The following is a 14,017-nucleotide window of genomic DNA, read 5'->3' on the forward strand; positions in this document are numbered from 1 at the left end:
GCAGTATTTTATTTATAAAGATCAGGGAGAAATAATTTTTACACTCAAGCTAAAAATGCATTTGGGGGGAGCTCATCAAGAAAGAATGCAAATAAAGGTGCAAAACCAATAAAATAGCAAAGTACAGGGAACATAAAATTATTAAAGTAATTTTTTTTTTTTAAAAGAGCCCTGGAAAATAAGGTTGGAGAGGCATGTTGGGACTAAATTTTTGAGAACACAGGATTCCAGGCTAATGGATATGAACGAGGGAGAATCATGGATTGTGAGCAGGGTAAAAAGCAAGTAAAGAGAAAAAGAAGTAATGGAGGGCACTGAAATGTTGAGAAGGTGAAAAGACAATCTTTATGTTAAGAACTGACAGAGATATGGGAAAAGAGCATTCCAGGCAGGGAGACCAGCAAGTGTGAAGACCCAGAGGGACAGCCTGCCTCGCTTCTCTGAGGAATAACGAGGAGGCCCCAGTAACTGGAACAGAGTAGATGAAGGAGAAATTAGTACAACACGAGGTCAGAGAAGTAAACAGAAGTAGAGTGAGGGACCATATTGTGGAAGGTCACTTGGGTCCATGACAAGGACTTCAACTTTTATTCCGGGTGAGAGGAGTGTAGGAAGCAAGAGTGACAAAGTTTTTTTTTTTGTTTGTTTTGTTTTTTTTTAAAGATTTTATTTATTTATTTGACAGACACAGATCACAAGTAGGCAGAGAGGCAGGCAGAGAGAGAGAGAGGGAAGCAGGCTCCCCGCTGAGCAGAGAGCCCGATGCAGGACTCGATCCCAGGACCCTGAGATCATGACCTGAGCCGAAGGCAGCGGCTTAACCCACTGAGCCACCCAGGCGCCCCAAGAGTGACAAAGTTTTAAATCCGAACTTAAATTCCTATTTCCCATTGGCTCATATGTGGCAAATCTGGGTTTTGTCCAGAGAGCTAAGAATAGATCCTGCACTTTACAGGATGACTGAAGAGGGGGAGGAGGGTAGGGTAGGTGGCTGTGCCAAAATGCTAAATATTTTCAGAATATCTGGGTAGCCAATTAACATATGAAAATTTTAAAATATTTACTATCTGGCCCTTTATAGAAAAAACTGTGCTAAATCCTGTCTTATACGATAGTTTCAGAGATACTTAGAATTCATTATTATGTATTAATATAATATTAGCTCACATTTTTACTGAGTGCTACTATCCCCCAGGCACTTGTTGTTGTTGTTATCGTAATCAGCTCTCTGAGGAAATGGGTATTATTCCCAATGTATAGGTGATGAAATGTTCGAGTGACATAAGAGGCTTGCCATATTTTTCAGCAAGGAGGCTATATCAAATCAACTCTTCTGCCTAGAATAGTCTAGAAAAGCTGAAATAAAATAAAAATAGCAGGGTACCTGGGGGGCTCAGTGGGTTAAGCCTCTGCCCTCAGCTCAGGTCATAGTCCCAGGGTCCTGGGATGGAGCCCCACATTGGGCTCCCTGCTCAGCAGGGAGCCTGCTTCCCCCTTCCCCTCTGCCTACTTGTGATCTCTCTCTGCCAAATAAATAAATAAAATCTTTTTTCAAATAAATAAATAAATAAATAAATAAGAATAGCACCCTTTTCAAGGCTGTTCAGAGAACAGTCAAGCAGTCAGGCCTTGAAAGAACAAGAACTCAAGAGTTAATAAATTAAAATCAATCTGCCATCCTGTGCTACTTTCCCCATCAAGGTCTCTGATACGGACTCGTAACCTACCAGGGGAAGAGAGGCTATGGAACAGAGCAGTTAAGAGGCCAGGAATCAGAGTGGAGCTTTCTGTAGGAGGCTGGAAGACTGAAACATCAGGGTTAGCAAGACAGGCAGGGTCTCAGAGAGAAGAAAAAGCAGCAAGCTTGACTTCAGAGCTGCTTTCCCCTGAAGGCATTTGCCAATTTGCAAACAGCAGCTGAGAGGGAGAAAGCAGGCAAAAATTGTCAAACAGATTTCTATTTTGGAAGTAAAATAGAGCTTTCAGCAGTCTCAAGGCTGGAGGGAACAACAAAAAAAGGAGTTCCTAGAAAGCACCACTAACCCAGCTGTTAGAAAACTGGAACAGGCCTAAAACTACTGAAGAAACTGAATCCATAATTTAACATTTGTTCATAAAAAAAGCTCCAAACTGAGATGCCTTCACCACAGCATTCTTTCAAACATTAAAGAAAGAATACCAATCTTACCAAATGTTTCTTTATAACAGAGAGTGAATATCCCACTTTATTTTATGAGGCCATTCTAAGTTTTATGCCAAAAACATGCCAAGAACATTATGAAAAACAAGAATTATAGGCCAATTTTCTCTTAAACATGGATTCAAAATTCCAAAACAAAAAATGAAATCCAGTGGTCTGTATGTGTATGTGTGTGTGTATATATATTATATATTTATATAAATATACATATTTATATAAAAATATAAAATTTAAAATTTAAAATTTAAAATATTTATTTTTTAAAATATTTTTAAATTTTTAATATTTAATAAAAATAATATTTTAAAACTATCTTGATCAAATTTGCTTTATTCTAAGAATATGGGAATGGTTTAACACAGGCACGGAATTAAACAATATAATTCACCACATTAATAAACAGAAAAAAATCTAGGAATAATCTCCATAGATGCAGAAAAAGCATTTGATAAAAATTCTACACCCAGGGGCGCCTGGGTGGCTCAGTGGGTTAAGCCGCTGCCTTCGGCTCAGGTCATGATCTCGGAGTCCTGGGATCGAGTCCCGCATCGGGCTTTCTGCTCAGCAGCGAGCCTGCTTCCCTCTCTCTCTCTCTGCCTGCCTCTCTGTCTGCTTGTGATCTCTGTCAAATAAATAAATAAAAAATCTTAAAAAAAAAAAAATTCTACACCCATTCATGACTAAAAAGAGAAAAAAAAGTCTTTACTAAACTAGGATTAGAATGGAACTTCCTTAATTTTTTTTTTGAACTTCCTTAATCTGATAAGCATTGGTGATATTTTCATCAAAAGACATCATGATAAATCAGACTAGGAGAGGACTTTTTTTTTTTTTAAACACACACATTTTGGGGCACCTGGCTGGCTCAGTTGGTGAAGCATAGGCCTTCGGCTCAGGTCATGATCCTGGAGTAGAGGATGGAGATCTACACTCAGCAGAAAGACTTCTTCTCCCTCTCTGCCTGCCCCTCTCCACTCATGCTCTCTCTCTCTCTCAAATAAATCTTTTTTTTTTTTTAAGATTTTATTTATTTATTTGACAGACAGAGATCACAAGTAGGCAGAAAGGCAGGCAGAGAGAGGGGGAAGCAGGCTTCCTGCCGAGCAGAGAGCCCGATGTAGGGCTCGATCCCAGGACCCTGGGATCATGACCTGAGCAGAAGGCAGGGGCTTTAACCCACTGAGCCACCCAGGTGCCCCTCAAATAAATAAAATCTTAGGAAAAAAACCCCACCCATTTTAATTACATTCTATATATATATATATACACACACATATATATGCTTTTATACATATATACACTTTTATGTATATGTATGTATATATGTACATACATATATAGCATTTGTGTGTGTGTATATATATATATATATATACACATATGTTTTGTGTGTGTACACACACACATTCATTTCCAAAATACGTAAACAAATCCTATTGATCACCAAGTAAATCAGTATAAAGACCCCACCCAAGAATATCTGGCTAGCCAATTAACATATGAAAAGATCCTCAACCTGATGAGTCATCGGAGAAATGCAAGTATTAAAAGCACAATGATACACTGTTGCACAGCTAGCAGAAGGATTTAAAAGAGACCCTACCACGTGTTCACAAGGATGTGGAACAACTGGAACTCTCAAAGGCTGATGGTGGGTAAAAATTGATACAAGCACTTGGAAAACAGAGCTATGTACTGGGGCTCTGCATATGCATGCATACCCAATGACCCAGCGATCCACTCTAAGATATACACCCAACAAAAGACACCCAGAGTGCCAGCAGCACTACTTAAAATAGCCGGGAAGGGGTTCAGGCCCTCCCAGATGTGCCACTTTGGCATTTGTCTTATTTTGAGCTGAAAGCACTTGGGATCCTGTGGCCTTAAGAAAAACTTCTGCCCCTCCTTTAAGTACACAGAACAATCTAAATTGAGGGTCTTTCCCTGAATAAAGATTATTAGCAGGCACAAAATTTTTTTAAGGATATTACATAATCTCTATACCCAACGTGGGGCTCGAAGCTACAACCCTGAGATCCAGGATCACATGCTCTACCAGCCAGGCACCCCAGAGCACAGATCAATTCTATCTGAGTGAACCACCTGTATGGCAGGGCAAACATCTAATGACCAAACATCTGTTCTTCTAACCAACTTGGGAATTACATTCCTTTCCTCTGAAGTCCCAGACCCCCATCCCCTTTTTGTCCTTAGCTGAGAATGACATACATACCTTATTTTCCCAGACTATCTTTGGAATTTTCATGTTTATGTGGATCGCCTATAAGGATGCCTATTAAATCTCATTTTCTCCTGTTAATCTGTCTTATATCAGTTTGATTCTTAGTCCAGCTACAGGACCTTTAAGGGGATAGAAATTCTTTTTTTTTTTTTTTTAAAGATTTTATTTATTTATTTGACAGATAGAGATCACAAGCAGGCAGAGAGAGAGAGAGGAGGAAACAGGCTTCTCGCTGAGCAGAGAGCCCGATGTGGGGCTCGATCCCAGGATCCTGGGATCATGACCTGAGCCGAAGGCAGAGGCTTTAACCCACTGAGCCACCTAGGCGCCCCGGGGATAGAAATTCTTGCTTCCTGACAGCCAGAAAGCATTTTTTTCAAAAATTGGGATAGAGACAACTAACTAAATAAATCTAATAAAGAGAGTAATCTTTCTGTAGATATAAAGAACAGAGATTTGGTTTTTTTTTTTAAAGATTTTATTTATTTATTTGACAGAGAGATGACAAGTAGGCAGAGAGGCAGGCAGAGTGAGAGGGGTGAAGCAGGCTCGCTGCCGAGCAGAGAGCCCGATGTGGGGCTCGAACCCAGAACCCCAGGATCATGACCTGAGCCAAAGGCAGAGGTTTTAACCCACTGAGCCACCCAGGCGCCCCGTGAGATTTGGTATTTATTAATGTTTATCTATTAGTGTGGAAACCATCAGGTTTCAAGCCAGCGTATTATAACATAGTTTTTAATTAATTTTATAAATACATTAATAATTTTTTATTTTGTTAATATTTATGTTATATGTATTTCTATATAATTTATTATAGAACATAATATATTCTTTGTAGACTAGAATGCATACACATTTCAATACAATGGGAAAATGGGAAAAGATCTGTAAAGATATACATCAAAAGTTAACATAATTAACATAGTTACTGCTTGTATTTAGGAGTGATTTTTCTTTTTTCTCTTATACTTCTATTTTTAATTCTTCTGATATTAATATATATTATTTAAGTGATAAAAAAGTTTAAAAGTATATATTATATGATTCCATTTATATATATAAAGTTCATAAATAAGCAAAGGCAGAAGAAAAATTAAATTTCTTTACTACCTAAGCCCATTGACAAATTCTTGAAAGGCAGAGTGACATTCTTCTAGGGCTCAACTGACTCGATGTTAATACTTTGCTAAGGGCAAAAGGCAATCCTAGCATACCCTCTATCCCTCCCACCCCCCAGCATCCTGTAAGTCTACTTTAACGTATAAAAATTCCTTTGGAAATTTCCTTTATCTCTAAACCCCCCTTCATATATGGCCCACCAATATACATCTGAAGGGTCTCATGACTAAAGTTTTATTAGACGGTAATACATGACCTTTTCCTAACAACAGCTAGCCTCCTCAAGGTCCTGGAAACCTTGCTTTCAAAATTCCTTACAGATTTACACTATCCCTAACCCCTCCCAACCTGGAAGTATATAATGGGCCACTCCTCATGACCCCAGTGCAGCTTTCTGCCCACAGGTCCTAAAGAATCACCTTTTTGCACCAAAGATGTCTCAAGAATTCTTTCTTGGCCTTCTGCTTCCAACCCTAACATCTTTCCTACATCAGTCAGGAGAGACATCATCCTTGGGGATACAGTCAATAATGAGAATGGTACATAAATGAGGTTTCTGGAATGCTGGTAAAATTCTATTTCTTGAAATGGGTATTAGTTATGTGGAATGTTTAGTTTGTGAAAATTCATGAAGTTGTGCACTTTTTTGTATGATAATTTAATTGAAAGTTTACCAAAAACCAAATGAACAAAAAAACCAAACACTGTGTTTTTGTTTCCCTAGTAAAATATTCTGCCAAATGTTTTGCTTCTTTTCATATATGGCCTTTAATCTATTTCCCCCCTCTGTGAATCAATTGCCCACAATCAGAAAAAAAAAAAAAAATCTCATGCTTAGTATAGAATTATTCGTTTATTCTGAGCCCAGATTATACTACCAACATTTTAAAAAATAACTCTTACACAAGTATGGTTTCTTATCATTTTCTTCTTCCCCTCATGATTAAAATATATATATATATATTTTTAAAGTACCTAGAAGAAAGTTCTCTTTTAGTTCAGTTAAAGAAAATCTTATGACACAGAAATCTCATGAATATAACTTCCATAAAATGTCAAAAGTTTCAGGGTACCTGGGTGGCTCAGTTGGTTAAGCATCTGACTCAAGTCTTGATCCCAGGGTCCCAGAATCAAGCCCAGAATCAAAGCCCCATATCTGGCTCCCCCCTCACAGGTTACCTGCTTCTCCCTCTCCCCCTGCCACTTCCACCACCCATCATGTTCTCTCAAATAATTAAAATCTTTTTTTTTTAAACTGAAAACATATACATATAAAATGAATAAATAAAAATTAAAAATAACAAAATGCCGAAAGTTTCATTACAGTATCCCTGAAACTAACATTATGTGTCAACTATACTTCAATTTAAAAAAAGTTTCATTACAGACATTAGTGATATTTACTATATTTACCTGATAATGAGGTTTATACCATTGCTTTAAGTCCCAATCCCAAAGAATCATCTGGAAAACAAAACAAAACAAAACGCTTAGTTACAAACCAGAAATAAGCAAATATATGTCAAGATGAAATAGAATATCTTCAATTACAGGTACCTAAAAGACAGCTTACAGTTTGGGAGAGCAACTGGAAATGTGAGAATAAAATTATCCAACGAAAGCAAATTCCATAAATTATATACTCTGTGATTGGGAAATCAAGCAAATTGGCAGAATAAAGCCACCGTAATAAGATATATTAACCTTCAAAATATCCATTACCACAGAAAGGAAAATACAAATCAAAATAACACACAGTTGTTAAAAATACAAGAAAAATTACAAATCATCAGACATTCTCCCTCCTCCCACCATCTTCGAAGGATCATCACTCATCATTCCAAACCGTGTCAGTAGGTGGTGCTATTTCCTTACTAATAAGGCAGTTCTTGCAAAAGCAATTTAAAAGCTTGTCCTTGGCACCTGGGTGGCTCAGTGGTTTAAGCCTCCGTCTTGGGCTCAGGTCATGATCTTGGGGGTCCTGGAATTGAGTCACACATCAGGCTCTGTGCTCAGCACACCTCTTCCCCCCACCCCCTGTCTGCCTCTCTGTCTACTTGTGATCTCTCTGTTAAATAAATGAATAAAATCTTTAAAAAAAAAAAAAAAAAAAGCTTGTCATGGAGGTCAGATTAAGTATAAAGTAACGGATTATAAACAGCAACACTCAACTCTTTTGATATGCAGATAATTAGTGACCGTTTTCCTGTTTGTCCCCTTTATAGGCTATTCATGATAACTTCTTAGTCCCAGACTGGTATTTAAATTCCTCTCCTTTTTCTTCCCAGGGAGCTTTCTGGCCACTTCTCCTTCCAACAGTCACTATGCTCAAGGAGAAAACATTAGCTTTAATTTAGCAATCTATAACTGCTATCTATAATTAATCATAAATTTCTCTTTAATTAATAAAAAGGTCTCCTTTTGCCAAAATAAATTGATAATAATTGCAATTTTCTACATAGCTCCCTAGTCTCTAATTTAAACCTAATTTGTAATACAATCACCTGATTTCTATATACTGAACTATTTTTTTTTTTTCCAAGTAAATTCTTCCTCAACGGGGGCTCCATCTCACAACCGCAAGATCAGGAGTCACATGTTCTTATGGACTGAGCCACCTGGCGCACCTGAATAGTGAACTATCTGTGTTGTTTTTTATCTTGGTCTTCTGTCTCCTGTCTGCAAAAGATCTTAAAGGGTTATCCACTCTATCACTGGTCCAATATTTTATCAGGAGTTGGAGTTTTGTTTTTTTTTCTATAGAGGGACAGATAGTAAATATTTCAGGCTTACAATGCTTAAAAAGCAAAACCATTCTTAGCTGGAAAGCCCTACAAAAACAGGCTGCTGGCTGGATTTGGTCGGTGGGCTATAGTTTGCTGACCCCTATTTTAGAGGACATACCCACCCTTAATCACTCAAAAGATTGTCAGTTGTCATTATCACAATCTCCCTGTCCACATCCTTGTAAAAGGTTGTCTCTTGCTAGTGGAAAAAAAACACTATTTCTCTCCCAAAGAATATCCCAACCTACTGTAACTACATCTAAAACCCATGGACCAGTACCCACAGAATGGACTTGGTATAACTACATGCAAAGTAGTTCATGAATATTAGTAGACTCATTAAATTTATGCAGTATTTTATATGGCCCTAAGTGTAATCCTGACATAATTATTTCAGGTTGTGATGTGACCAGTATACATTCTAGATTCTAGAAACATTAATTAATGCAGTTTAAGATGTTAATTACTTTCTCAGAACACTCATGTTAAAAGTAATGTAACTTGGGGCACCTGGGTGGCTCAGTTGGTTAAGCAGCAGACTCCTGATTTCAGCTCAGGTCATGATCTCGGGATCCTGGGACTGAGCCCTGCATGGGACTCCAAACTCAACCCAGAATCTGCTTCTCCCTCTCTTTCTACCCTCACATTCTCTCTCCCTCTCTAAAATAAATAAATCTTTTTTTTTTTTAAGAGTAACATAACTTAAATCCCTAAGTTTCTTTTGTACTTGGTATTTCTATGTTCCACTTTGTCAACTCTCACACAATTGGTATTTTAAAAGTATTTATTTATTTGAGAGAGAGAGAGTGCGCGAGCGCGGGCACACACACGGCAGGGGGTGGGAGGAGCAGGGCGACAGGGAGAACAGACTCCTGGCTGAGCAGGGAATCCTACACGGGGCTTGATCCCAGGACTGACCTGAGCTGAAGGCAGACACTTAACCGAGCCAACCCAGGCATCCCTACAATTGCTATTTTAGACCCAACTGCAATACTTTACTTCTGTCCTTCATTTTTCTTTTGAGATTGAGGATGTCAACTAGCATAGTGACCACTCCTTTCATCATTTGTAAACCTGAGGTTTTCTTAAGTCACCAATAAAAGCACAGAACAGACAGGTGTGGAGTCAGAGCCACATGATCTGTCACCAAAAATTACCTAGGAGATAGGCATCAATTCACTAATTTGCATTCTAAATCTGCAAACTTGCCTAACTACTGTCCTCCAATCCATACTTCCACATGTCTTCTACAAAGTATGCTATTAAACAGTGACAAATGCCTATTCCTCATGGGTCTACATAGAAGCTGATCTTTTGGTAAATCAAGCACATTTTCATTAGGACAGCTTCTTAACACGGAGTCTTCCTTGCTCCCCATTTCATTCAACTATAATTAAATACTATCTTCTTAAGTGTTTGTAGTCTACTGCCAGAACCATACCTGTATTCATATTATGCATTCTTAAGGTAGTGCTATCACTCCCAAGCAGGTGAAAACTGGTTCTTAGGACACACACAGACACACACAAAAAAATCTTAAAAACAATAAAATGACTGTAGGCCTACAAACACCACAGTAGAGAAGCAGAGAGACTGTCAATCTCAGTACTGAAATTTCAGAGAGGAGGAAGAATGATTAGAAGGGGAAAAAAATGTCTAAACCGGCTCATTAGGAGGGAAATGATAATGAAAATAAGGTTGAGAAATAGGGACATAAAGTCATCCGGCTTCCTGCTGAGAGAAACACCATTAGCTTATGGTCTGAGTGCACCATGTTGAAGGTTTGCCTGCTTAGAAGCTCCAGCAACACAAGAGGTCATGGACGCCCTACTCCAACTGCCCCTGGAGGCCTTTATCTGAAATCCCCTGCAGGTTAGCAACTGAAAAAACATACAGTGAAAGTCACAAACTGCTAGCAGACTGTCTTCTGTTTAATCTGAATACCTAGCGATTAGTGATTTTGAGCAAACACAATTTTTGCCTGGGTAGTGGAGGATGTATGAGCCAGGCATTCTGCAGGTACGAATGTATGAAAGCGGTGTGACTCCAAGTGTGCACCACAGTAAGAGAAAGAAAGAAATGGACAGTACAGGCTTAGGGATTTTTACAGCAATTTAACATTGGCTGAAACGTTTTTAGTGCACTTTATAAAAGCATCAATCCACAACAGATCAGAAGAAAAACCTTCCCAAAACTTGGACTTTGCTATACTGTTTAACCTAGATGCACGCAGCAGCACTGTTTGGGGTAGCAAGCAAACTCGGTGTAACCCAACTGTCCATAACAAGATGGGGACACGGGTATATTCATACCATGGACTACAACGGCAAAAATAAATGAAGTACCGTTACATACTAATAAATTAATCCCGGAAACAAAGGACTGAATAAGAAAAGTCACAGAAGAATACACACAGTATTATTTGATACCTGTAAAATATTTACTTTTCAGGAAAGTAAAATACACTTTTAAAATAATTACTTTTCAGGAATATAAATATGATATATATCATATATATCATATATATTAAAATAATTACTTTCCAGGAATATAAATATATAGGAAACTCTAAGAAATTCAGGATGGTGATTGTTTCTAAGGGATAGGAGAAGGAAACTGGAGCCAGGCGTGGCATACAGGGAACTTCAAAGTTACCAGTAATGTTCAAAATCAATGGTAACAGAGAGTAGCTGGTGTTTGCTTTCCTTCGTCTATACTTTATGCGTATTTTGTAAGTATTTATGTAGCTTTAATTAAAAACTACGAATTTAAGAAGGTAAAGAAGTGAAGACAGTGACTAGTGAAAACTCTTTAAGAAATTGTGCTGTAAGCGACAAGAGTGAAATGGGATAATGGTTGGAAAAGAATGTGGGGATAATACTTTTTGTCATCGTTGACATGGTTAACAAAAGCTCTAGGTTCTAGAGCTTGTCTGTACCTGATAGGAATGATCCAAAACAGTAGCAGAACTAAGAATACAGGATAGATTGAGAGATACTCAAAACAACAAAATCCTAAGGAAGATACTGCTCAATGGCTCTATAATATTAGGATTTAGATAAAATTTAAACTAGAAAACAGTAATGGAGTATTAGCCATTATTTATCAGATTATGATCTATAAATCACTTGTTGTTCATCAGTGGTCTGGAATGGTTAGAGGGAAAAAGGAATCTATATACTTTACATATATTTCACAATTATGAAATATTAGATTAATTCTGATTTCCAGAGAGAACTCATCATCCTCATCATAATAGCTATAATTTTCTTAAAAGCTGGGCAGGTGCCCTAAGGCCTGTGTTATTCTTTACAAATTATCTTAAGTATTTTTACGTCACTGGAATATTATTGTTTGCATCTATTAAAGTTTGCATTCTTTTCATTGTGTTGCACTCTATCTCCAATCAAAAAAAAGAAATGGGGGCGCCTGGGTGTCTCAGTGGGTTAAAGCCTCTGCCTTCAGCTCAGGTCATAGTCCCAAGGTCCTGGGATCGAGCCCCGCATCGGGCTCTCTGCTCAGCAGGGAGCCTGCTTCCTCCTCTCTCTGCCTGCCTCTCTGCCTACTTGTGATCTCTGTCTAATAAATAAATAAATAAATAAATCTTTAAAAAAAAAAGGCTCAGTGTTGGTTTCCTAAAGCTTAAGGTGTTGATAAAAATAGAAACATAAATAATTCAGAATTAATGCTCAGCCTAGATCAAGAACAAGACTCCAGGGGTGCCTGGGTGGCTCAGGTCATGATCTCCAGGTCCTGGAATGGAGCCCAATGCTGGGCTCCCAACTCAGCAAGGGGTCTGCTTCTCTCTCCCTTCTCTGCCTCTCCTGCTTGTGCTCTGTCTCTCAAATGAATAAATAAAATCTTAAAAAAAAAACAAAAAACAAGACTCTAATGCAAATGGAACACCAATCTAATGCAAATACCACACAAATCCAAAAAATGAACATATTACTAGGACATACAACAGTTACTATCTAAAAGCTCATTGTTTTTTAGACTTGTATTCATTTACCCTATATTCCTCTGCCTGTTTTCCACTTTGAAACTTTATCAAATAATGATAATAGGAAGCCACGGAAACTTTTAGGTCATATTCCAACAAAACCTAAAAATCGTTTTGGTAAACCAACAGAATCTTTCTGGAACAAGAACATAATGTTTTCTTATATGAATCTGAAGATTTTCGTTCTTAAAACAGAAAAGATACCATCCAGATTCTCTGCTCCTCACTGCAAATGCGCATTATTTAAAAAAAAAAAAAAAAGATATACTACTGCTGAGGGGCTTGAGGGGCTTGTAAAACCAGCCAGGTAGATAAGCATTATGCTGGAAGAGATAACAGATCAAATAATTTCCAACATATACTTACCAGACGGCACCTCGGGGTACCCCAGAACCAAAAAGGCGTAGGATGTAAGAGTAATCACCATCACGCTTGCATACAGTAGCTATGCCACTTAGCTGCTGGATGAGCGCGCTCCTGTGCTAAGTCTGAATCAACCCTGGTTATGTGCAGTACTTAGCAGGGAGGGTGGCAGACAAGTTCCTATGTGTCTATCACTGAAAACCCATACTACAAAAGAGGATCCCCCCCCATTTAATGATTATTTTGTGAACTCGACAGAAACTGAGAAACGTGTATTAGCAGTTCTGAGAGAATCAGTTATCTGTGCAGCAAGAAGTCCTACCAAACAATGAGAATATCTCCTAACTTCAGATTTATGCACTACTTTATTCACAGAAGACAGCTGGTCGTTGAAACACATATACTGGTCATAATTCAGCATTTAAGAAATAGCATAAATGTAACTGCACGCAATTTTTGGCCACAGAGTATATATCCTTTCCGTGTGCTGTGGGAAATGGGGCAAATAAAATTTGTTTTTGAGAGAGACAGAGGAGGGACAGAGGGAGAGGGCGGGAGGGACTCTCCAGCAGATTCCTGGCTAAGCGCAGAGCCTGATGTGGGAATCAGTCCCACGACCCTGAGACCATGTCCCACAGCCAAAATCAAGAGTCAGGTGCTTAACCGAGACACCCAGGCACCCTTATTTCTCAAGGTTTTAAGCATGACAATGGTTATTAGCTTAGCAACTGACACAGCTCTGAAAATAATCTTCAGTGAGAAATCTCTTTACAACTGCAGGGGTCACACTGAATCTGAGTATTCAGAACCAAGAGCCAAAAACACTCGCTGCCTTTCATCGCCCAATTACGATTTTGCTTGGATTTTTCTAATTTAAGAGAAATACAGAACAGAATAGAATTTGGTTGGATACAGAATGAATCTACAACACACAACCTATTTACTCATAGCGAGCTACAACAGAGATACCCTTAATGTTGCAAACAATGTTCAGTGATATAAAAATACTGATTTTTTAGTTTTTAAAAATTATAATGAATCATTTTTATACATTTGTGTAAAATTGGCAGGTGCTTACCATGCATACTGAATACATAGTATATGGTGCATGGATATTAAAAGTTTAAGAAAACTGGCAGAAACATTCATTCCTCCCATATAATAATACATAGCTCTTTTAAAGTCTTACTTCCAAGGAAACAGTTTATGTCCTGCATATACATTGTTCCTAAGTCAGCAAAACTTTAGGCATCTAAACTTTAGTACCAATGCCAAAGTAGAGTCTATAAATAATTTAAATTAGC

The 14,017-nt window shown here is 38.0% G+C and overlaps 1 protein-coding gene across 1 annotated transcript in view; it reads right to left on the reverse strand.

The window, feature by feature from the left end:
* PDE3B (phosphodiesterase 3B) overlaps positions 1-14,017 on the reverse strand; it is a 182,449-nt gene that overhangs the window by 62,978 nt on the left and 105,454 nt on the right. Inside the window, exon 2 of the mRNA XM_046015530.1 lies at positions 6,975-7,025. Within this exon, the coding sequence (XP_045871486.1) occupies positions 6,975-7,025 (51 nt within the window). The remainder of the gene's footprint in view (positions 1-6,974; positions 7,026-14,017) is intronic.

This window comes from Meles meles, chromosome 8, assembly GCF_922984935.1.
Source record: "Meles meles chromosome 8, mMelMel3.1 paternal haplotype, whole genome shotgun sequence".
NCBI classification, from domain to species: domain Eukaryota; kingdom Metazoa; phylum Chordata; class Mammalia; order Carnivora; family Mustelidae; genus Meles; species Meles meles.